Source organism: Triticum urartu, chromosome 5 (assembly GCF_003073215.2).
Source record: "Triticum urartu cultivar G1812 chromosome 5, Tu2.1, whole genome shotgun sequence".
In the NCBI taxonomy this organism is placed as follows: domain Eukaryota; kingdom Viridiplantae; phylum Streptophyta; class Magnoliopsida; order Poales; family Poaceae; genus Triticum; species Triticum urartu.
The window spans coordinates 568712506-568737198 of NC_053026.1; the positions used below are offsets into that span (position 1 = coordinate 568712506).

Genomic DNA, 24693 nt, shown 5'->3' on the forward strand with positions numbered 1-24693 from the left:
AAAATAACAATATAAGCGTTAAAAAAACACAGAAAAAAGGTACAGCACCGTGTCTTTACTCGCGCGGCGTTCTGACCCAGTTAAGCCTACGCCCGCCTTGATCGGTTCTTCTACAACGAAACCTGGGCTCAAAATAAAAATGAAAAATAAATGCTAAAAACAAAGCTCGGTCGATTTTCCGGAGGAGTTTTTTGGGCGAGATGACCTGCGGCGGCCTCCCAAGCTCGACGGCGCCGGCGCCGATGCCGACGGTGGCGGCCCCGCTGGAGGACGAGAACCTCCTCACGGAGATCCTCGTCCGCCTAGCCCGGCTGCCGTCCGCCCTCCCGCGCGCCTCCCTCGTCTGCAAGCGCTGGCGCCTCCTCGTCTCCGACCGACGCTTCGTCCGCCGCTTCCGCGCCCACCACCTCCGCAGTCCCCCTCCCCTGATCGGATTCTTCGAGGAGGTCACCCGCGAGCCCTCCCCGGACTCCCCCAGCAGCCTCTTCTTCACCCCGATCCTGGATCCCCCCAACCGCGTCCCGGTCAGCCGCTTCTCCCTGAGCTTCCGCAACGGCGACGGCCGCACGATCCTCGGCTGCCGCGACGGTCTCGTGCTCCTCGTCGACGCGGGGGGTGCCGAGATCGAGGTCCTGGTGTGGGACCCCATCACCGGCGACCAGCACCGCTTCGTCGTCCCTCCGGCGATCGACGAGCGCCAGGTCATCGAGATCTTAAACGGCGCGGTTCTCCGCACCGCCGGGATCCTCGACGACCGCCCATTCCGGTTCCATGTGGTCTTGGCGGGCATCGACAGGCCAAACAAGCGGCTGTTCGCCTGCGTTTACTCGTCGGAGGCCGGCAAATGGGGTGATCCAATCTGGGTATCCGTGGATTCCGAGAGCGACGTTCGCACCACGGTTTCGATGCGTGTTTCGAGTACCCTGGTTGGGAATTCCCTCTACTGGTCGCTGAATGGGGATACTGCTGCCATCCTTCAGTTTGATTTGGGCACACAACGCCTGGCTGTGATACCTCTGCCACTGGATAAGTGCAGCGATGGCAGCCGCTCCTTCCGGGCTATGCCCGTGGACGGTGGCGGGCTTGGCATCCTTGAGCTGTTGGATTTCAACATCCAATTGTGGAAAAGGGAGATCGACCGTGACGGTGTTGTTTCATGGGTGCTGGGGAAAACTATTGAATTGGATCAGCTTCTTTCCCTGGACAAGAGGGGAATGAGTCCAATGATGCTGGGGTATTGCGAGGTCAATAATGTGGTGTTCCTAAGGACAGTATTCAGTATTTTCTTGGTCCAGCTTGAGTCATTGAAGTTCAACAAGCCGCCCATACAGGCATCTTACTTCTTGGTTCATCCATTCACAAGTGTTTATACTGCAGGTAATAACAAAGTAGGAGTACTTTTCTACAATTGATTGATGGAAAGCTTTTCACATCCTTGGCGTTAGACTAATATAATAACATAAATTAAATATGTGTCAACAGTTCCTTTTGCCGCTAAATGTGCTATTGAACATATTGCCATGTTGCTTATGATATTATTTTTATGATTTTCAAACATTTTATTAGAGGTCAGAGGTCAGAGGTAGCAAGCATTTTATGTAAATTTATTAGATGAAGAAAAATATAGATTAAAACCATGAATGTAAAGATAAAACAAAGCTAAATTTCACTGCTACCTTTCTATTGTGTTATACAAAAGACGTATAATGCCAGTGATTGCGTTTCACGCACTGAGATGGAAAACAGCTGGAAATTGGAAAGCTGAAATGTCCAAATGGTAGCTCAATATACATTTAAAGGCTTAAAACTAGTTACATCCTTTGACCCAATGTTTATTTATTTTAATCTTGCTAACTTCAATCCATAATAAAGGCTTGATTTGATCTGTACGAGATAATAGTTCATTTTTATCACTTGTTGATGACTCGCAAGCGTCAGAGTCTACTTGTACCAGAGGATAAATGAATTGAGTTTGTTTTATCTTTTCAAGCTAAAGTTATTCAAATATGAATTATCATTATTCTTTGTTCTTAAAATTTATTGGTTTGAATATATTATACTTCAGATAACACGGGAATAGCTCTAGATCACTTCTTCATTCTGATCAGCTAATATTATGTGCATGCCATTCCATTTTAGGGGATTACTGAGTGTATATACCATTCTCAGAAATATTCTTTGCAAGGCAGTAGATGTGCTTTTGTTTATCTATTCCAATGCTGAAACATGTGTTTTTCCTCTCTCAATTTTGGCTTATCTAAATATATCGCTGTTATCCCATCGTATCTTTGGTTCTTTGGCTTATGCTTGTAGACATGGGCATTGGTGGTGGACCTGATGAAGCCAAACTTCTGTGTAATGCAATGCATAAGGTGACTGTATTGTGATACATTGGTTGAGCAGGTAATGTAAGCTTATCTTTGTATTTTCATTTGAGGGATCATAACTGGTACCTTTTGTTTTTGTTACAAAATGCCCCCTTTACAACCATTTGTGAATAACCAAATTACAAGTGAGGATTCTCACTGTGGTTCACGCAACCTATTGTTGAAACTTGAAAGTAGGCCGCCATCTCTCTGCCTCCACTTTGATCTTGGTTACTCTCGCCTTAGAAAGCGCTGGTCCACGCATAAATTCCTGTGCTGGTCCTTGTACACCTGCTTCTTCCTTGATAGCCACCACTGCTGCATACTGTCATGAGAATGAGATCGCAGTCTTGCTTCAGTGGCCAGCCCAGTGAGGATTGCTCAGCCAAATCTGGCAGATCTATGGGCATCACACAGGAAAATGCTTGGCCATCTCCTGATGCTGCGACAGTGGAGGACATGTGCCCAGATTTTGAGGTAGTGGTGCTCGAGGCTGTTGCCTGTTGGCAGTCCAACAGCGATGCTGAAGGGCAAACCAAATGAAGAACCGGCATTTCAGAGTCAACTTCGCCTTCCAGAGGACCTTTTGGCAGCTGCCATAGCTTAATGCTGTAGTTAGTTCAGAAAAGCAGTGTCCATTTTGGCCTGAAGGAAGTGTCTTTATAATAGGATGCATAATCCCTTGCTAGAGGCTTCTACCACATGGTGGTTGATCTAAACCCGTTAATTAGTAAACGACTATTTCTTACATTTCTAAAACATGTGCCTTTGAGCCACAAGGCAGATGCATCTGCTTTCAACACCATGAAGCAAAGACTTTTTTTTCCTTTTTGAACTTCTTCTGATTTTGCTGCCGGTTTGATTCTACTTTGGAGGTTTGACATAAGTTCCACAGTGAGATGACTTTGATGTTTATGTTTAGCAATACAAAACTTTGTGAGGTGGTATAACTTTAATGGCTTTTGCATCATCAACCGGTGGTAAAATTTTGTATGACCAGTGACTGTTTCGCAGGTATGTGAGCTCTCATTCAGTTGCTGAGCAGCTGCTGAATGACTTTACCGGCGCAGGTCCCGTCAGTGCGGAAGTTTATTTTCTACGGAGCATGTTCTGGTCAACTGCGAAGAGTAGGATTTATTTGTCCGGTGTGGTAGCTCATTGTGTCACCTAAATATAATTGTAGGCATCATCCAACTGGCATGATGACAAGCCGTGACTTGGCCGCACTAGTAAATAATCCAGCTAGCGGCTGATTATTGCCTCCGGTTTCATTTTCTTTGTCGTCCGAGCAAATCCCACAGATTTCATGGTTGGTACTCTGGTGCATTCTGTGCTATCGCTCGTCTACTTATTTGGTACTGTTATCCTTTTGTTTATGCTCCGTGGTTCCGCGTTGTATGCGGCGTGGAGATTTAATTCTTGAATTTCTGCTACTGGTACCAAAATGTTGAATTGATTTACTTGAGAAAGATGAAGCGTCTGCCTAAGATACGTCGATAGAAAATGTCCGTATATATATAAATGAATGGTCATGTGTTTCAAAAAGCTCTTGTATTTTTTTAAGTTTGTGTCTAGAAAAAAAATCATATGTTAGAAAATAAATTTTTGAAAATTACTCATGCATTAGTAAGAAATGCCTATGTATAAAAAATAAAATAAAAATTACGGAATTTTTTTGGGGAAAAGTAAAAACGAAAAAAAGGTGAAAAAGGAAGATAAACAGAAAAGAAGAAGAAACAAAATAACATTTTTTTTGGAGCTAAGGAAACAAAATAACCGGGCTGAAAAGAGGATAGGCCGGCCCATGCGCGCACGCGCGGTGCAGAAGGCCCACCCGGCTAGGGTTAAGTAGGACGTATAGAGCCCCCCTCGCCAACCGTCGTCTCCGGGACCGGCATCTTCCACACGCCGCCGCCGTCGCAAACCGGAGAGCGAGACCGACTGCGCGCGCAGCACCACCGCCGCCGCGATTTTCGATTGGTTTGTTCCTCGCCTGTGCTCCCTCTTTTACCTTAACTCCATGGGTATCGTCTTCCTGGCTGCAATAGTAGCCAGTGCTACTGCCATAAAAAAGAAGAGCCGCCCTCAACTGCGCCTGGAAAATTGATGATGTAGAAACAACGCCGTGCTTGCACTGTTTTATTCTGTATCTTCGTGCTATTATGAAATAAAGATGCATTCAGAATCCTATCTATTTCGAGTTCCTTTTATGCCATGTCCGTCCATGGACGCTGTTGCTTTCCTGTGGAAGGTTCAGCCACTGTATTTTACTCTTTACCATCCATGCTGGAGCTTGCCATGGATGGACGCATTCACAGCATAATACTCTGGTGACGCATGCCTCTGTTTGAAATGTTGATGGACTTGTCTGTTGTTATTATGCATGCTTCGTTCTGAATTGTTTTTTAGGAAATTCAGGCATGCTCAAAGTTACAGTTGCTATCACAGTCATGTAGGTATAATTTCCTTACCAGTTACTAGTACAGCTTCTTTGATTAGTTCCTCGCCAAGATTCAGCAGCGTTCTGTGTCATCATCTATCATCTAGACGCTAATTTATTATGTCCGACATGGATGGTTTAAAAGCAACTTGTTTCTCTTCCTTGAAATGCTTTTTTCAGCTGTTGGACAATCAGATGAGCAAGATGGTGGCGATCAGGGTTCCCAGGAACATGCGAGCCAAGCGCGAACTCCTCAAGCACGCGCCCAAGCTTGTAAGCTTTTTTTTTTTTGAATGTCAAGCTTTCTTTTTCTTTGACCCTTTTTTCTATTTCAGCTGTTTCAAAATTTCCTTCAGTTTAATTTGCAGTACCAGAAACACACCGCCTCCCGTTGAATTATTATAAACACGGCACCCCTACAATAAGCGTAAATCATCATTATCTTGTGTGTCCGTGGCCAAGCGAAAACTGGTATCTTCCAGCAATTTCCCAAATTAGTTTCAACTAGTGTGCTGCACCAGTGTACTTTGGGGCCGAGTTACACGCAAAAGGGTTGGCCAGACTTTCTGGCACATGTTATATGCTTTGTGCATATAACCACTTGCAAATCTTGACATTAGTTTCTATTGGAAGGCTCTGCTGCTTTATAACCTTCCATGACAAGAAACTATAAATAGCATGTACGCGTTTCTTTTCGATTCCTGTATCAGACTGTTGCTCTAATGTTTGTTCCAGGTTGAGAATGGCAAGAAGATGCTTATTCTACATGGTACAAAGACTAGCACAGTTTTGAAAGATGTGCTCGCAGATCTTTTTCACCTGAAGCGTGATCATGCTGTGAAGTACACCAAGAAGAACGACAACATCAGGCCATTTGAGAGCGGGGGTGAAACTTCCCTGGAGTTCTTCTCCCTTAAATCTGACTGCAGCCTCTTAGTGGTAAGTTATATCAGTTCCCATTGTGTAAGTGGTGAGACTTGTTACTCACTTCAGAAAAAAATATATTAAACTGATGATCGCAGAAGTAGACTGAGCTAGGCAATGACTCATCTGAAACTTTTTCCATGTCTGTTATGGTGACCTGTTCATTTTATTTCTTTGTATATTAAATGTAGAGAATATTATTCTCTATTAATTTTAACTGTAACTATTTATGTTTTTGCAGTATGGTTCTCATTCAAAGAAGAGGCCCAACAATCTTGTTTTGGGAAGGACTTACGATCACCACATATACGACCTTGTTGAAGTAGGAGTTGAGAACTACAAATCCATAGAATCCTATGCATATGATAAAAAGTTGGCGCCTAAACTTGGGACCAAGCCTTTCTTTGCCTTCATTGGGGAGCACTTTGAGAGTGTCGATGAGCTGAAGCATTTGAAGGAAATGCTCCTTGATCATTTCAAAGGAGAGGTGTGCATCTTTATATAAGTTAGAGAGTAGGGCAGGGATAATCCCTTGAGCTTAATTTAGTAACCTGTTTATTGTTGATACAGGTGGTAGAGAACCTGAACCTCGCTGGTGTAGATCGGATATTCGTGTGCACAGCAATTTCCCCTACTACTGTCTACATGATGCACTGTGCTCTCCGTCTAAAAAGGTCAGGCACATCTATTCCTAGGATGGAGCTGGTTGAAGTCGGTCCTTCAATGGACCTGGTAGTTAGGCGGCACCAACGTCCATCTGAAAGTTTACAGAAGGAAGCTATGAAGGCTCCTGGTCATGCTAAGAAGGTAAATCCAATGGAACAGCTGTCTTTTGTTCATCAGATATTGTTATCCTGCTGGTTAGGTTGCAAAATGGCGCCATTAGCCATAAACAACTATACTTCCTGCCCTAATTTTGACACCAATAACTTGTATTCCAGTATGAACTCAGAACTACATTTAACATATTTGCAGGTGAAAAATGTGACGAATAATCCAATTGATGGCAAGGAGGGCAGGATCTACATTCCAGACCAGGAGGTTTGTGTCTCTAAACTGTTTCACTAGCAGCTGTGAAGCTTAAATATTAACCTATTTGCCACACTAATCCGATCCATGGTTTTCTGACCGAAAGGTTTCGAAATTGACCTTAACAAGCGACATAAAGGGCCTGAAGCGGGAGCGCCGTGAAGCCAAGAAAAACAAGGAGAATTCGAAGAAGCAAAAGGTCAACCCCGAGTGAATAACGCAGAAGGCTACTCATTCTTGGTAACTGGTCATTTTTAAGGATTTTTGGTGCACCTGACGATCGCAGCGGCTGTGTTAAGCCAACTGGAGACCAACTTGTTAGGTTGAGCTGTAAATAGTGCGGTACCGTCTTTTTAGGCCGTAAAACCTGTCTATGGACTTCTGCATCTGTGTTGAGGCAGCTTATCTATCAGACATTATTAGTGTGAAATTTTTGGAGCAACGTGTGTTACGAGTATTTTGTTTTAGTATTGTTGTTAGTCCTTGATATTAGCTGATCTGAGATGATTGTTGAGATGACATGGTGTAAGTCTGGTTACCATGGCCATTTTCTTTTCTGAATCTGTATATCCTGCATTTTTGTCGCCTTTTCTTTTATGCATATGTTTTTTTAAATCCTGTAGCCCTGTGAATATGCAGCTTGTCCGTGTTTTAGTGCTTGGGTTCACGTGAGCTACAAAAAAAAGTGAAAATCATTTGTTTTATATAGTATAAACAGTAAACACATTGTTCACTCTTTCAAAATCACCAATTTATCATTTTTGTGTAGCTCACGTGTCAATGTAGTACTCCCTTCGTTCATAAATATAAGATGTTTTGGGCATTTTAGTATGAACTACATCCGGACTGAGATGAGCAATGGCAATGTAGGGAGTTGACCTTGTAGGGTTTTTAGAAGTTGATGAACAAACACACTAAAACTTTTCATTCTTTTGTGTAGCTCACGTGTCAAAATACATACGAATTGTTCATCATTTTGAATTTTGCTGCTTCTGTCTGGAGCATTTTTCAGAGCAATGGCACTGTAGCAGTGCAGGTGCTAGTAGCTACTACTACTGGTGAAAAGATTCTGGGCTTATACTCTTGGCCATGGCACCCAGGTCAGGTGATTGATGCCACTATTTTTCTCCTTCCTTCCTTGTCAGTGGATGGCCCCGTTGGGGTTCGGGTTGTCGCCGCCGCTGTCGTTGGCGCCGTCGCTCGCGCTGGCGGCAGGAGGCGTCGGCTGCGCACGGCTGGGCGGCGATGGCACCGCGCCGGCGCCCCCGCCCCATCCCTCCGGTTTGAAGCTGAACGGCATGCCGCCGCCTGGGATGCCTCCCGGCATAGGCATAGGCATGCCGCCGCCGGGGATGCCTCCTGGCATAGGCATAGGCATGCCGCCGCCTGGCATGCCCCCCGGCATGGGCATGGCGGGCATCCCGGGGAGGGCGGGCAAAGGCACGGGCATGGCAGGAATCGGCATCCCGGGCATGCCGCCGGGGTTCGGGAACAGCGGGAACGACGGCATCGTCGACGGCGGCAGCCACCACTTCATGCTGCTGGTGCCGGAACTCACATCGTCCCTCCCCGCCGTCGCCGGTCCCGGGGCAGGCCTGGGCGCGGCTGCGGCGACCGTGGCGTCGTAGGACGCGCCGCGCCCCGGCTCGAACTCCACCCGGCTGATCTCGTCCTCGTAGTCGTCCAAGGACGCGTCCTGCGGCGCGGTCTCCGCGGCGGCCATGGAGCCGAAGGCGAACTCCTGGGCGTACCCCTCGGCGTCGACGTCGTTGTCGTGGAGGACACGCACGCCGTGCCCCCACCCGGCGCAGGCCAGGAGGACGAGGACGCCGAGGAAGACGGACGGCATGCTCTGCTCCATGGCTCGGTCTGTTCTTAGCTCCGTGGGTGCTGTTCTTGCCGGCGAGGTGGTGAGTGGGAGACGCGTGAGCGGTGCAGGTTTTATAGCGTGGTGACTGGTAACTTGGAGCTGGGGGTAGGTTGGATCATGGTGAGCTGCCTGCACTCCGATTTGTAAATCATCTCATGGGTTTTTCCAGCAGCTCCAGGTGCATGCCGGAGGCGTGCAACAGCAACACCACCTGAAAACTAACAACTTGGGTCACCTTCTGACTTCCAAATCCGGTGCTTAATCTGCACCCTTTGACCAGATTTTCGACAGCACGCAAGAAATTTGCGCATGGAGAGCATGAGTGTTCATCGCAATCGCCGAAAATAAAATCACCGCGATCGCAAATTTGGATATGGCAGCAAGCAATTCTCATTCTGACAAAGCACAACGAATCTGAGCTCAACTTCCAATATATGCAGACAACTTATGGTCTCACCAATTTTGTTGAGCAGCATCCCACAAATAACTGGGAGAACAGACGCAAGCGTCGCGGTTAAATTTAAACCAGCGTTCTGGTTCTGTTCAGGAAGCACTTGAGCACACATGCTCTCACATGACACTACAGGTCCGCAGCACACAAACTAGGCAGAAGGGATTTCACTCGATAAATCATGAGTGCCCTCCGATCTAATCTATTCGCTCTTCTTGTTCCTCTTGGTGGACATCCTGCTCAGGACGCCGCTGTCGAGTTTCTGGTACTGCTCTCGGAGCAGGCCCAGGATGCTGTAGAGGAAGTCGTCGACCTGGTCCTCGTACTTCTCGTACAGCACAGGGAGCGTGTGCGCACAGACGAACCCTGTTCCAGGTGATCAGAAAATGTTTACAAGTTAATACATGCATTCGCGAAACAGGAACAGTATGTTATTTCTCGATGGCAAAAAAAAAGTCAGAGAAATGAGAGGCTACAGCTTCTTACGGTCTTACCAATGTAAATGACAGTCAGGAAGTTGAACCAGCTCCCAGCCACAGAAGCAGCCCACAATCCGACAATTGCCTGAAATAAAACATGGCGTGACATCAAAACATCGCCTGATGATGAACAGCCACAGTATTTCCACATGCAGGATTGATTTTCTTTATACTTTCCTATTTGATGTAATGATCACCAATGACGGAATACACAAGGAACACAGTAAAGCTCTACGTACCAATACAAAATGCTTCAAGTTTCTTTCACAAGACACATCTTGAAGGAAACCAAGGAACTTGTTTACTTGGGCACCGATGGCAACAGCAATGTTCACAAACAGGTCCTCTGGCAACTTAACCCGGGGTATTTCAGAAGACCTACATTGTGATATCACATTGACAAGGCATTTTCTATTATTATTATTGCTATGTTGCTGAAAAGGACACACACTGTGCATACACTTCAAAAATTCCATACCTTGAGAAGTTGGACCAAACAAACTGAACCACCATTCCAAGAACAAGGGCAAATGAAATGATTGTCAAGAAGTGGTAATCAAGCCACTCGAAGAAAACCCAGATAGCTGTCGCGAGACCCAAAACACTGGAAGATATCTTCTTGTTCCTCCATAACAACACATCAGCAGCTACAATGACAAAAGAAAAGCATCAGAAATGCCCACAAGGAGAAAACGTAAGTAAACACATGAGCAGATAAGATGACTTACACTTTCCGCCACCCAGAACTCCATGGAGGGACCTCTGACGACCAAACATCTTGTTCTTCACATCAGCGACTGAACCAGGATCGAACCGGCCAGACCTCTGCTTAGGGAGCTTGTCAGAAATGGTATCCATGATGTTGCTCATGATATTGTCAGACTTCTGCTTGGGGAGCCTGTCAGCAATGGTATCCATGATGTTGCCCATGAGCTTTTCAGCCGTGCTCTCAGAATGTTCCGACATCTTCATGTATTTCGAGCTCACTGTGAAGTAGGATGGTATTATGATCCCGTGATATCCAAGACGTGTATAGGGCAGACCAAGCTGACAAGAGCATATACAGAGAAGCAGGACAGAGAAAAAACATGGTAGTAAAATATATGAGTCTGATCAGAAATCGGGCCAATGCAATTTGCTTTGACGTACTTTACTGGGAGTTTAGAACCATACATTCAACTTTTGGGCCTAAAGCGTGTAGTACATGCTTATGTTATTACTGTTTGCTAGGACTCTCACTCAGGCTGACTGGTAAGTTATTACTGTTTGCTAGGACTCTCTCTCAGGCTGACTGGTAAGTTATTACTGTTTGCTAGGACTCTCTCTCAGGCTGACTGGTAAGTTGAGTCGGATGCCTGTTTAACAATCAATATTCATTCATTCATGGACCAGCCTTTCATCATTCATTTCTGACCAAAACTTCCATCATAAATGAACAATCTAGTACACCAGGGTACCCCATTCAGGCATGATATATGACCTGACAAACACTTTTTTGAGCAATTATTGTCCAAATATATACTACTACGTACTATTTTTTTTTTTTGAATCATGTTGAGCGAGAGAAAAATGACATTCAGTTATGCACCACCAAAATTACTGCAAACACCACCAAAACCGTCCCCTTCAAGGGGATCTAACCAGATAAAGACCGGTACTTTATGGATCAAAAATATCAATCTACAAGTCCTTGGCTTTGTTGCGGAAGCAACCGAGGGCACAATCAGCAGAGAAGGCCGCCCATCTCTTCTTTACCCACAACAGAAGCATATTCAGAGCTCGTCTGCTAATAATCCGGTCAGCAGAAAAGGGACGAAGAAAAACTACACAGGCAAACCATGTTTACCCCGAAAGTTTCTTCTTATCCTAAAGAACTCACGAATCTACCTACCTTTCCGTCCGGCAAAGCCGCTCTCTCCATCGCTTTCAGGAAAAACAACAAACGAGCAAACAGGAAAAGCGGCTCAGATTCCATCCACATCGCCGCAGGAAAAACAACCCAAACTAGCAGCAGAGCCGCCGGAGAGAGACCGTACCGAGGAGGGGCGCGAGGGAGCTCAGCGGGCAGAGAGGCGTCCGCTCCGGCTCCCGCTCCCGGAGTCGATCGCGCGGAGCAGGCGGCGGCGAGCGAGCGAGCGAGAGGAGTGTTGGTGGGGTGGGGCTGGGGGGAGGTGAACGCAGTCGCCGCAGCAGAATTATTTGCTATCGGAATCGTGAAATCCCTCTGCAAGGCGCGTGCACAGGTTTGTGCGCGCGTGGGGCTCGCTTACGGGTGGGGCCGCGGGGGTGGGGCGCAAGTCGCGGGCCCGCGCGTAAGGGGATGTCGCCGTCACGGGGGGTCGTTCGGCGGGGCGCCGGTGTGGAGCACGAGGGGCGAGCGGGGCCCGCGCAGGATATTTTGAGTGGCTTTGGTACGTTGAGCAAATCGCCTTGATTGAGTTGGTCAGCATTTGATTCTCTGCTAACTAAAATGAAGCAAAACGTCCGCTGATTTGAAAACGACGATTTAATTGGATTGCGGGCATTGTTTTGCTATCGGAACGCTGTCACGTGGGAGCACATGTTATCCTATAATTAAGTACTCCCTCCCTCCCACTTTTTTTTTAAAACATAGACGTCAAAGACGTCCGGCTTTAAATTAATAAAGCCCTCAACATAGGCAGCATGCACAAATGGAACAAACCAAATAAACGAACGAAACCGAAGCTAGTCAACCATGTTCTAAGGCCTGCCAAAATGGCGAAGACGACGAAATAGAGTGCATTACATGGCATAGCCAGCCAGACTAACGAGCACGCAGGCTCAAGGGTAACCAAGACCAAAAGAGCTGCTCATCCCTATGAAGCAGCAAACGGAGGTGACGGGGCTCGGGACGCCGAGTACATGGAGCGGAGACGTGCGATAGCTTGTCGATGGAGATCAGAGTCCTGTTGTCTTCCCAGCGGTGCCCACTGCTGCAAGAATAAGATGCATTTGAAAATAACATCAGCGGGGTGAGAGGGAAACACTCCCTCAATAGTAAACTTGTTACGAATATGCCATAAGGCCCACAGCATGGCCGAGGCACACGTCCACATTATCCGGCGTAAAGAGCCCGGGATCGAAGATAGGTATGACACAAGCTCAGAGCGTGAGCGTGGATCCCAATCCACCCCAGCGGCCTCACGAACCACGCTCCAAGCAAAGCGCGCCAAAGGACACCGGAAGAACACGTGGTCAGCATCTTCCGCGTTATCACACAAAGCGCAAGGGCCGGAAGCAGGGCCATTGCGCTTAGCAATATTGATAGAGGTAGGAAGGCGATCTTGGCATAATTGCCATAGGAAGACCTTAATCTTTAGCGGGATTCGCGCCTTCCAAAGCCCCGTGGCTGCCATAGGGGCATGGCCGCGGCACAACTCTCTATACAGGGACTTGACAGTGAACCTGCCAGAGCCCAAAAATCTCCAAGAGACCTCGTCTGCGGAGTCCGACAAACGCACATTCGCTATCAGAGCCCGCAGGCGATCCTACTCTGGCAGCTCCGGCCCCAAAAGTTCCCTTCTGAAGTAGATGGGAGGCGGAGAGGTACTAAGAGCCGAAGCAACCAGTTGGTTGGGCTCAACCGCGATGGAATAGAGAAGGGTGAACTCAGACCAAAGAGGCTGCTGGCCGATCCAAACGTCGTGCCAAAACTATATGGAGCGATCGTTATTAACCGTGAACCTCGCGCCCCTGGCGAAGTATGGTTTGAGGGATTGGATGGAGGTCCAGAAGGGGGACCCATGAGGTGTTGCCTCAAAGAAATTCCCATGCGGGAAGTACTTGGCACGAAGGAGGTCAATCCAGAGGCCGGTCCCTCCCTGGGACAGCTTCCAGATCCACTTGCACATAAGTGCAATGTTCATCAGCTTAGAGTTGATGATCCCGAGGCCCCCCTGGGCTTTAGGTCTACATACGGCTTGCCACTTAACCATGTGGTACTTCCGTTTTGGACCCGCTCCTTCCCAAAAGAAACGTGCCCGTGGTGTGTCCATTTTCGTGTGGACCCCATCAGCCAACAAGAACATACCCATGGCAAACATGGGTAGGGACGAGAGGCTGGAGTTAGTAAGAATTAGTCTTGCCCCTGAAGACATAAATCGACCTCTCCACGGACACACCCGGTCCGCCACCTTAGTGTTGAGAGGTTCCCAATCAGCAATCGAGCATTTCTTCTCTGCGATCGGGAGGCCGAGGTAGGTAAACGGAAACTTTCCAAGTTTGCAATTGAGCAAGTTGGCAACCCGCTCACTTTCGGCCGCGTCCATCCCTATGGACACCACTTCACATTTGTGGAAGTTAATTTTTAGTCCGGACATGAGTTCAAAACACAGCAAGATGGCCTTAACCGTTGCAATACTGTGTGCGTCCGGCTCAAAAAGGAGTAGAGTGTCATCCGCATACTGCAGGTGTGACACACCTCCTGGGATCAGGTTACCGACCACTCCCCTGATGTGGCCAGCTGAGCGAGCTTTGTCTAGCATGGCGCCCAAGGCGTCTGCCACAAAGTTGAAGAGCAACGGTGAGGCTGGGTCCCCTTGACGCAGCCCACGCTTGTTGCGGAAGAAGTTCCCTACTTCTCCGTTCACCGCTATCGCCGTTTGGCCTCCCGAGACCAGTTGCATCATACAGTGAACCCAAACCGACGAAAATCCTCGATCCAGAAGGATTTGTCGGAGGAACTCCCAGTTCACTCGATCGTACGCCTTCTCAAAATCTAATTTCAAAAGAATTGCCGGCTGGCGAGTGCGTTTGAGCGAGTGAACGATCTCTTGGAGGGCCAACGGCCCCTCCAAGATGTTGCGACCACGAATAAAAGTTGATTGGTTCCTACTAATAATACGATGAGCCACCGGAGACAAGCGCGTAGAACAAGCCTTAGAACAAATTTTAAACGGGACATTGATAAGCGCTATTGGGCGAAAAAGTCTAATGTTGTTCGCGCCCTGAACTTTGGGGATAAGCGAAAGAACCCCAAAGTTAAGGCGAGAGATGTCTACTGTGCCACGCATGAACCCGTTACATACTTCAAAAATAGGGCCTTTGAGTACTTGCCAAAACCTTTTGAACATCGCCACCGTCCACCCATCCGGACCCGAGGCTGTGTCAGATTTCATCCCAAGGGCCGCCTGGTCGATCTCCTGGGGAAGGAAGGCGAGGCCCAAGCCTTCATTCTCCTCGTCCAAGACCCGCAGAACGGGATCCCAAACATCCGACCGCAGCCGAGCCCTGGACTCCTCCCTAGATCCCATCAACTAGATGTAGAAGTCATAAATGTGACGTACAATATCCTGTTGGCGCAAAAGGAGCCCCTGCTCAGATTGCAGTCTCAGGATGGCGCACTTACGTCGCCGGCCGTTAGCATAGGCATGGAAATATTTTGTATTCGCATCCCCTTGAGCGTCCACTTGATTCCACCCCGCCTACGCCAGTACTCCTCCTCAGCACGTAGGAGGGACTCAACTTGGGCCTCTACAGCGTATCGCTGAGCCCAGTCTTGCTCCGAGAAGACCTGTGAGTCCGCAGCAGCATCCATACGGGCGAGGTCCGCGACCAAGCGCGCTCGGAGCAGCTTATCCTCACGACCCTGGTTGGCCCCCCAGCCTTTGAGAGCCGCCCGCATCCCCGCCCCTGCGGCAATCCAGAAATCCATGGGCCCTCGCATGTGCCCGATCCGGGCAACACAAGTCTCCCATTTGGAGAGGAAGAGTTGCTCAAATTCCGGGTGCTCAAACCACGCAGTTTCAAAGAAAAACCGTGGGCTTCGTTTTAACCGATCCTCCCCCGAGGAGAGGATTAAAGGGACGTGGTCCGACCCGATCCTCGTTTCTGCGTGTAGGGAGCACATGGGAAAAAGCATTTCCCACTCCGCGGACATAAAAACTCGGTCTAGCACTGACCGAACCGGTGTAAGCTGCTTGTTTGTCCAAGTGTAACGTGCGCCCACGCGGGCCACTTCCCTAAGGGCCATTGATGCTATCGCGTTATTGAACATGGACACCCTTGTCCAGTTAATAATCCCGTTGTTCTTATCCGCTCCCGAACGGATTAAGTTAAAATCCCCACCGACTATCAGTGGTAAGTTACGCACACCCAAGGCCGCTACCTTCTCCTGCAGTTCCCCCAAGAACTCATGCGAGTGCGAGTGATCGTTCGGGCCATAAACCACGATAACCTCCCATTCGCGGAGTGTCGCGCGATGGCGGACGTGTGCCGACACGAAGAAACGGCCGGCATCCCACGCCACCACTTCGCAGCAAACATGGCTGATGCCAAGGAGCAGACCCCCCGAGTGGCCCACCGCAGGTACCCATTGCCACGCGAAGCGCTCGAGCGGGTCGATGGCTAGCAGGTCTCGGTGAGAGAATTCAGCCTTGATGGTTTCCTGCAAGCCAACTACATCGATATCCTCGGCGCGAATGAACTCTTTTAGCTGGGTCCGCCTCCCAACGTGGCCGAAGCCTCGGATGTTCCAGAAGATGAAACGCATTAAATTATGCGATTGCGGAGGCGGATACCGCGAGCGGTAACCGCTTTGGCCACACGCCGTGTCTTGACAGGACCACGGGCTGAGGGGGACGGCGCAGCCCCTGCCGCTGTGTCCACCCGATCGGGCCGCGCAACTGGCACCAGAGAAGCCCCTGCTTCTTCTGGGACTGGCACCAGAGAAGCCCCTCCCTCCCACTTTCAAAAGCGTCTTACATTATGAATGAAGTACTCCTTCTGTAAACTAATATAAGAACGTTTAGATCACTATTTTAGTATTCTAAACGTTTTTATATTAGTTTACGGAGGGAGTAATAGTTTATTGTAGGTGTCCAAGCAACTTGGGATTTTCGCTCCCGCAAAAATGAAAATCATAATTCATCGAAGAGCTGGAATTAAGCTTAACTGTCTGCAGATCTCATTCAGTTGAAAGAGTAGAGGTACAGTCCTACCAGCACCATCATCTAAGTACGAACTCTTCGGGTACGCGAAGTAGGATCCATATGTGTCCGGTCTTATTTAAAATATTAACATTTACTACTCCATTTACTACATGTTCACAACTCACGCAGCTTCGACCGAAACGAGAAATGAATGCTCATCGGTGGTCGCCCGTGTAACCGTTGCTTTCCTTGTATATATACCACACATGATCGGTGCCGTTCAACTTATTTTAACATATTTGGAGCACTAGTCTAGTATACTACATAGGTCACCTTCCGGGGGAAAATAAGTATGGGATATGTGGTGCTGAGATGTTGAGATGGTCAAATTGAGGCGGGGACGAGAGAAGAATGAAACAAATGTTACAACATGTGTGCGGAACGAGAGATGTCAGGAACAGTACCATAGCAGGGGTATCATGCATGTCAGAGATGCAAGGGAGATGCTTAACCTCAATATGAAGCCGTTGTTATATTGGACTTCCTGACTAGCTTCTTGTATGAGAAAGTCAAAACCCAACTAAACACATTTTTTGCACATGCGAGGGGCGAAGTCCCAAAGCCGCTTTTTGCTATATCGCCCACAACCATCTCCCGATGTACTTTGGTACCGAAGATGCTATATGGTCCAGTCTACCGTTGGTATTCCATTGGAATTGACTACAAAATCAATACCAAGAACCTCAGTGATCACCAAATGTAATTATTTGACGTAACTTATTATTGAGAGAATTCTTTATTTAACATCGTGTTTAAATTTTATGCCCTATTTGACATCGACAAATGATTTCTTCCCTATCTAACAACGAGTCTAAATTTTATGCCTTTTATGACACTTGTGTCTATTTTAAGCATAAATTACACCTGAAAAGACCCTTTTGCCCCTCATGAGTATGAGAGAATTCCTTATTTAACATGTTTAAATTTTATGCCCTATTTGACATCGACAAATGATTTCTTGCCTATCTATCAACGAGTCTATGCCTTTTATGACACTTCTGTCCATTTTAAGCATAAATGACACCTGAAAAGACCCTTTTGCCCCTCATGTGGTATGTTTGTGTGCGCGCGCATGTGTGTGCTACTGCGTGTGTAAGTGTGTGCGTTGCTGTGTGCGTTTGTGCGGCTGTGTGCGTGTTGCTCGGTGTGCTGCTGCGTGCGTGTGTGTATGTCTGCTGCATGTGTGCTACTGCCGCTGCGTGTGGTGTGCTGCACGTGTGTGTGCGCGCGCTCCTGCCCCACACAGATACCACATGAGGGGCAAAAGGGTCTTTTCAGGTGTCATTTAGGCTCAAAATGGATGGAAGTGTCATGAAGGGCATAAAATTTGGACTCATTGTTAGATAGGGAAGAAAAAGTTTTTCAGTGTCAAATAAAGAAACGAAATTTAAGGTAGTGTTAAATAAGGAATTGTTTCCTTATTATTAAGATAACTTGAGTTTGACATGCTTGATCTATACCCATGAACTGTTGTTTCTAGTCCACTTTGGATTCAAATGAATGTACTTCTTCCTGTATTATGTACGATACACTTGCTACTCCAGAATTTGATGAACTTTGATTATACTTATATTTTCCCATTATTCGATTGTCATATTCCTACTGCATAATCACTATTTTGTCTATGATATTACTTGCTAGGAAGAATAGGTAATGCAAGAAAGTACAATGAAGCTTCATTTCTTATATTTAAATTTTGCTATAAAATACAACACTATGCGAGAGTGTACTTTATTTCTAAAGTGTCAAGTTTATAAAACTACAAGCAAAAGGTTATCATTAATTGATTGTCAAATTTCTTGGATTTAGGTATGCTATTTTTTCTTGCAAACAATGTATACCCCTATTCTGCAACATTGCTTTTTTTGTGAGATTTGATGGCTCTCGGATCAAATTTCACAAATACACTACTCACTATAGATACTATTTCAGGATGTTCTTTCGCAGTGCCGTATCAAGTTTGACCCATTGAACTGACAAACAACACATGATGTTTTGGAGGAGAACTTCACTAGGAAAGTGATGCAGGTGCTACATGAGGGGAAGTGGCAACCATCAAAAGATTACAGAAGAAGGTCCATGTGCTTAGGGAATTAACGAAAGTGGATGAGGAGGGTAACCACTAGCCGACAAAGGCTATTTTTTCTTGCAAACAACGTCTACTTTGTGAGCATTGAGGTAGTTTTGCATTTGTAAAGAAATCTTTGACAACAAGAGGAACATACTTGCATTGTAGTGGTGAGATAAGTGTTGTCTGTAAATGCCAATTTCCGGTGATCTTTTTTTCTGAAGCATCTTTCTTACATATTACCATTGAAGAAGAAAGTTGCATTTATATTGGATTATGTTCATCGCTTTTAAAATGTAGAAATTGGACGAACTCTTGTGGAGAAGGAAGAGGAGGTGCCTCCTTCCCCTCAGCTTGGCCCGTGTCGTCCCGACTCCGCTACTCTGGGCGATTTCCTCACTTCAATGCTCCTCTTCAAGCCACAAGAGTGGTAGTAGTTGGAGCCCACCGGGAGGCGTTCACTCTAGGTGGCCAGAGCTTGTCGTTCCGATCGTCACTACCTTCAGGTGGTGACGCATCCCGAAGTTTGTCATGTTTGCGGCCTTCTTTCGCCAGACCCGCAATGTGGTTGGGACCACGGAGACCAGAGTGACTATGGCTTCTCGTTGCCAGCCCCACGGACCATGTCACCAGCTGGCTCAGTGCAGCCTTGAACCTGGGCAACGGCCGGACATCTCCTGGGGGGAGATGGTGGGGGTGTGTGTTTCCACTGGAGCGGCGTCCCCCGACCAAGTGCATGGTGGAGGATCAACAAGATGGGAGGAGTGCCTCCTCCTTGTTTCAGGTTGGGACACAAGTGGCGGCCCTGATTGGTGCGGTCTGAGTTGGACTCCCATTGACTGGTACGCTTGTCATGTCCTTCTTCACCCGCTATTGGGCCCACTACCCCTCTATTTGGTTTTGCATATGAAAGGGGATACCGTGCCCCTACCTAGGGTTAACCAACTTCACCTATTAAAGTGCGGTGATGAGGTCACCTTGCTTGTTTCGTCATTTGAACCCCTCCTGGCAAGACCCTGCTTCCTCATTCACCAACACTCGTGAACTAGGAGAGCACCCGTGATCAAGATCATGACCAAGTTGGGCGGTGCTCCAAGTGAAACCTTGTCGCGCTCTTGGTGGCTGACGGTGTCCACACCCATGGACGTCATTTCACCTCTTTGGAGGCACAACATTGATTCTCTACTAAATAAAATGAAGCAAAACGTTCGCTGGTTTAAAAATGATTTTTGTTCCTTAAAAAAACCCAGAATTTGTAGAAGAGCTGGAATTAAGCTTAATTATCAGTAGAGCTCACTTAGTTGAAAGAGTAGAGGTACAATCATATCGGTACCATCATCTAAGTCTAACTCTTAGATTATGCAAATTGGGATCCATACTTCTACCGTCTTCTTTAAAACACTAACATTTACTAGCCTATCTGTTACATGTTTACAACCCATGCACCTTCGACCGAATTGAGAATTGAATGCTCACCGGTAGTCGCTCGTGTGTGAATGGTTGCTTTCCCGTGTATATATACTATAGATGGATCTTTAACCAATGTTCGACTCATTTTAACATACTTGGAGCACTAGCCCAGTATACTAGATACATCGCCTTTTGGGGAAAAAGAAGTACTAGATAGGTGGCATTGAGATGATCAAATTGAGGGGATGATGAGAGAAGAATCAAACATATGTTACAACATTTATGCGGAATTAGAGATGTCAGGAATACTAGCAGAGCAAGTCCATGATGAGGTTGAGAGATGCAAGGGAGATGTTTGACTTTAAGGTGAGGGCTTTCGTTAAGTTGGGATTCCTGACTATTCTCAACGTGAATCTCGAAGCCCGACCAAACACGGTTTTGCCCAGTTGCAAGCCCACATCCCAAAAGCGGCTTCTGATTATATGTAAAGCCCATAACCATCTCCCGATGTAATTCAGTACCAAAGGCACTACTTTTCCCCCAAGTCTCTTGTTAGTATTCCATGAGAGTTGCATATAAAATTGTCACCAAGAACCTTGATAATCACCGAACATACTTATTTGAGGTGACTTATTGTTAGCCTTGAGTTTGACATGCCTTGTTTATCTTCACAAACTGCTGTGTTTTGGTACACTTCCAACTGAGTGTACTTTTTCCTACATTAAGTACGGTAGACCTATTATTCAAAATTCGTTGAACTTTGATTATACTTATGTCTTTCCCATTGTCTAATCACTACTATTCATATGATATGACTTGCTAGGAAGAATCGGTAATGCAAGAAAGTACAATGAAGCTCCCTTCCTTATATTTACTATTCTAGAGTTGCAAGGTCACAAACAATACAAGCAAAAGCTGGACTGAAATGTCCGCTGATTTCAAAGTTGGTAGACATTGATTCTCTGCTAAATAAAATAAAATGAAATAAAAATGCCCCCTGATTTGAAACAATGATTTAATTAAATTGTAGACACATGTTTAGTCATTGTTTGCAATCGAAATGTTGCCATGTGGGAGCCATGCTTTTTAACACAGCACAAACGCAGATGCTCATGTATACTCACCCATTTGAACGCACATAGGCACACCCTACTCCTATGAGAATCTCTGAGATACCGAGTCGGCACAACATCTTGATATTAACAAAAATAAATTCAGAAAAATGTGAGCAGAAAGTGTCAAGTGTAGGACTTAAACCCTAGTAGGCTGGTTCCACCACAAGGAACCTAACCATCTAACCTAGACTCAGTTTGCATGTGGGAGCCATGTTATCTAGTTTATTGTAGGTGTACAAGCAACTTGCAATTTGTGTTCCCCAAAAAATATAATTCATAATTCATAAAATAGATGGAATTAAGCTTAATTATCAGTAGAGCTCACTTGGTTGAAGGAGTAGAGGTACAGTCCAGTCCTATCATTACAATCTACTAATAAGTTAAACTCTTCGAGTACACAAAATAGGATCCATACTTATACCGTGTTCTTTAAAATAACGTTTACTAGTCCATATGTTGCATGTTCGCAAATCACAACTCATATGTGTCTTCAACCTAAGCAAGAATTCAATGCTCATCGACGGCCACTCGTGCGAACTGTTGCTTCCCATGTATATATACCATAGATGGATCTTCCGCCGATGTCGTTATACTCATTTTAACATACTGGATGCAGTAGCCTAGTATACTAGAAAGGTCACCTTCTTAGGAAAAAAAATAGGATAGGTGGCATTGAGATGATCAAATTGAGGGGAGGTTGATGTAGAAGTGTATGCTCTAGCCAATGCAACCAAAAGACCGATCTAATAAAAGAGACTAGGCAACACATTATACGTCAACACTCCCCCTCACGTGTGGATCCCTCAGGCCTAAACGTGGACCGAAAGTGGGCTGCAATATACTTGCGCCAGCCGGGTCTTGAACTCAAGACCTCTTGGCTCCGATACCATGTAGAAGTGCATGCTCTAGCCAATGCAACCAAAAGACCGATCTAATGAAAGAGACTAGGCAATACATTTATACATCAACAGTTGAGAGAGGAGTCAACCATATGTTACAACATGTATGTGAAACTAGAGATGTTAGGAACAGTAGCAAAGCAAGATTATTCGTTATGTCAGAGATGAAAGGAGACGCTTGACCTTAATATGAAGCTGTCGTTAAGTTTGGCCTCCTTTTTTTTGAAAAAACAATGCGCTTTATTCATTTAATATAATAGTTACATCCTTAATGAGGATAGGAACAATATCATCCACATGCTCCTCAAACAAATCGCAAGTCGGAGAGACTACTAACCTAGCTAGCTCATAAGCAACTTTATTTGCTTCTCTATAACAATGTTCAAATCTAGAAATAGTGAAATCACAAGCAAATCTAGAAATAGTGACCACATTACTCTAGTTGTAACATCACTCACACGCAGGCTAAAGGCCATGTCACCGTAGAACAAGTTGAGAAGGAGTTCTTATGGTCAACTGGCCGTGCAATCGATGCCCTTGAAACTTTGCTGAAGGTAAACACCACCTCTGGATTTCCTCTTTATGGTAGAAATCTAGATGGCTCATTCCGGCGCCAAAAGGAAAGAAAACCAGCTTTGTTTCTTAGACCGCAACTAGTTATGTTGGAACTCTGATATATTCACTCTGGACTTAGACCTAGACTGCGATTTTCTGGAGCCATGTGCATGCCCAGATTAAAATTTGCTGTAAAATTCTTTGCCGCGTCTATAATATCGGCGACTTCTAACCCATGAAACTCTGTTGCGCGACCAGGGGGGACTTGGTATGATCGACGACGGACACAGGGATGGCAAGCGTAGATACTGGTTTCCGATCTCCGATGCCTCCGGTTCCGAAGCAAAGTCATAATGTACCCATGCTGTTGTATTTTTACCCTTGTGTTGATGAGAGCTGGAACCACCTGTGCTACTGGAGCAGTTACATTTTTGGCTCACTAGTACATTTTTAACAACTTGAAGACACTGTTCAAAGGGTTCCAAGAGGAGTTGTCTTCTGATCACGTACTCTTCACAGATGATACATAGCGTGCCTTTCTATGTGTCATCTAATTGACCCGACGGCCTGTTAAAGCTTCCAAGTATGAACCTGCTGGCCATTTTTTCCATGCGGTGGCATTGAAGCTCCGTCCATGGCCTTGATGAGGAAGAAGACACTGAAACTGATAATCAGATGACAGGATCCAAGATTTTTCTGCCAGTTCAGATAACTTCAGCAGCGAAGGAAAGAAGTGTGGTTCTGGAAGTCAACAGCGAGATCACTATGCATTGCTTGGGTTGGGCAACTTGCGGTTCTTGGCCACTGAAGATCAGATTCAGAAGAGTTACCGTGACATGGCTCATAAACATCATCGACATAAGCAGGCTACTCTTCTTCAACAGAGGCAGCAAAGCAATCAAAGAATGATGAGATGGAGAGCCATTTCAAGCCGACGAACCTGAAGGCGCAGGTGGCGAGCACAGACATCCCAGCCCGCCCGCTGGGGCACGGTGGAGGCGCGGATCTGGCGCTCCCAGTGCAGGCCGGCCCAGCCACGGCAAAGACGAACAAGCACACGGAGATGAGGACCAGTATAGTCTTGATGTAATTTTATTTTTCACAGGTCTTTTTTTGTCTTGTTGTCCTTTGTTTGTACTGTCTGCTTTCTTGATAAATATGACATATCACATATGCGATGCACCTGTGGCTGTCTTTTGTCAAATAAAAGAAAAACCAAGGAGGGGCCAATTCAGCACACAATGGGTCATTCGATGTTAGTGGCCCAAAACAGTACAATAGGAAATGTGCAAGAGCTCACTTGGGTGAGAGTCATCTCAGTTGAACACTTCGAGGACGCGAATGAGGATCCATATTTGCACATAAATTTTTAAAGTGCTCCCACATATTCTTGTTTAGCCTGATGTAACATCCCTCCCCTTCCTTCTGTCTCTCTTTTCTCTCCCATAGGCTGCTTGTGGCCTTGCACCTTGCTGCATTTTGCAAGCTCCATGTAACCGGTACTTTGTCCTCAGGCTTTAGCCTATTTTGAAATATTTTGTCCATAGCCACCTTCTTATTAAAAAAAAGTACTCCCACATTATGGGATGGAGGGAGTAACATTTACTTCCATTTGCTAGCCATCTATTAGAAGTTTACAGCTTGTGTGTTTTATTTTGCAGGGGTGCTACTTGTGTGTTTCGACTGCCGAAATAATTGAATGCACCCCAACTGTCCTAATGTGAAGGATGCTTCCCTTTGTATGTATATATATAGACCTCCAACTAGTCATTCTATTCATTTCAACATATTGGTAACACTAGCCCTGTATATTAGATACGTGGTGATGCGACGATCAAATTAAGGGGAAAATGAGAGAAGAATTAGACAAATGTTACAACTTGTACGCCAGGAACGAGAGACATCAGGAACAATGGCAAAGCAGCGTCTCGTTGTGGTTCGGAGACGAAGGGAGATGCTTAACCATGAAGCTAAATGCTGTGTCTCTCTTTCAACATCCCACCACCGCTAGAGTCCATCGTTGCAGCTGTTGTCAATGTGCAGCTCCCCATGATGCCTGTGCTCTTCCACCGATGGTACGCTTCATCAACCGTTTCTTTGAGCTGCTGCACCTTTGGTCCCAGGCCCGTATGGCAGG

General features: G+C 46.3%; 4 protein-coding genes across 6 annotated transcripts; 2 read left to right on the plus strand and 2 right to left on the minus strand.

Annotated features, from left to right (window-relative positions):
• Positions 1–23: 23 nt before the first annotated feature.
• Positions 24–3730, plus strand: LOC125510808. The gene is made up of 3 exons (XM_048676071.1): positions 24–1377; positions 2314–2403; positions 3381–3730. Exons 1-2 carry the CDS (start codon positions 201–203, stop codon positions 2385–2387), a joined length of 1251 nt encoding a protein of 416 aa, XP_048532028.1. The 5' UTR covers positions 24–200; the 3' UTR covers positions 2388–2403; positions 3381–3730.
• A 473-nt stretch (positions 3731–4203) lies between these two features.
• Positions 4204–7335, plus strand: LOC125510809 (ribosome production factor 2 homolog). The gene is made up of 7 exons (XM_048676072.1): positions 4204–4346; positions 4987–5079; positions 5542–5745; positions 5972–6217; positions 6301–6537; positions 6706–6771; positions 6866–7335. Exons 2-7 carry the CDS (start codon positions 5002–5004, stop codon positions 6971–6973), a joined length of 939 nt encoding a protein of 312 aa, XP_048532029.1. The 5' UTR covers positions 4204–4346; positions 4987–5001; the 3' UTR covers positions 6974–7335.
• A 102-nt stretch (positions 7336–7437) lies between these two features.
• LOC125510812 (FAM10 family protein At4g22670-like) lies at positions 7438–8892 on the minus strand. The gene has a single exon (XM_048676076.1). It carries the CDS (start codon positions 8618–8620, stop codon positions 7901–7903), a length of 720 nt encoding a protein of 239 aa, XP_048532033.1. The 5' UTR covers positions 8621–8892; the 3' UTR covers positions 7438–7900.
• Positions 8893–9044: 152 nt separating this feature from the next.
• On the minus strand, positions 9045–11795 carry LOC125510810 (reticulon-like protein B8). Of its 3 annotated transcripts, XM_048676075.1 has the most exons (7): positions 11596–11777; positions 11451–11482; positions 10288–10545; positions 10038–10206; positions 9799–9937; positions 9575–9644; positions 9045–9446 (listed from the first exon to the last, which is right to left on the minus strand). In XM_048676075.1, the coding sequence occupies exons 3-7, from the start codon at positions 10529–10531 to the stop codon at positions 9283–9285; spliced, it is 786 nt and encodes a 261-aa protein (XP_048532032.1). In that variant the 5' UTR covers positions 10532–10545; positions 11451–11482; positions 11596–11777; the 3' UTR covers positions 9045–9282. The 3 variants fall into 3 exon arrangements, with proteins under 3 accessions (XP_048532032.1, XP_048532030.1, XP_048532031.1); XM_048676073.1 differs by lacking the exon at positions 11451–11482 and having other exon boundaries at positions 11596–11795; XM_048676074.1 differs by lacking the exons at positions 11451–11482; positions 11596–11777 and adding an exon at positions 11406–11429.
• Between the last annotated feature and the right edge of the window lie 12898 nt (positions 11796–24693).

Bases quoted from the DNA above. Each gene is read 5' to 3' on its own strand.
- LOC125510810 (XM_048676073.1), bottom strand. From the start codon at position 10,531: ATGAAGATGTCGGAACATTCTGAGAGCACGGCTGAAAAGCTCATGGGC. The intron at 10,207-10,287 runs GTAAGTCATCTT...TTGTCATTGTAG, and splicing joins AGTTCTGGGTGGCGGAAAGT to CTGCTGATGTGTTGTTATGG. The intron at 9,938-10,037 runs GTATGGAATTTT...ATCACAATGTAG, and splicing joins GTTTGGTCCAACTTCTCAAG to GTCTTCTGAAATACCCCGGG.
- LOC125510812 (XM_048676076.1), bottom strand. From the start codon at position 8,620: ATGGAGCAGAGCATGCCGTCCGTCTTCCTCGGCGTCCTCGTCCTCCTG.
- LOC125510808 (XM_048676071.1), top strand. From the start codon at position 201: ATGACCTGCGGCGGCCTCCCAAGCTCGACGGCGCCGGCGCCGATGCCG. The intron at 1,378-2,313 runs GTAATAACAAAG...TTATGCTTGTAG, and splicing joins CACAAGTGTTTATACTGCAG to ACATGGGCATTGGTGGTGGA.
- LOC125510809 (XM_048676072.1), top strand. From the start codon at position 5,002: ATGAGCAAGATGGTGGCGATCAGGGTTCCCAGGAACATGCGAGCCAAG. The intron at 5,746-5,971 runs GTAAGTTATATC...ATGTTTTTGCAG, and splicing joins CTGACTGCAGCCTCTTAGTG to TATGGTTCTCATTCAAAGAA. The intron at 6,218-6,300 runs GTGTGCATCTTT...TTGTTGATACAG, and splicing joins TTGATCATTTCAAAGGAGAG to GTGGTAGAGAACCTGAACCT.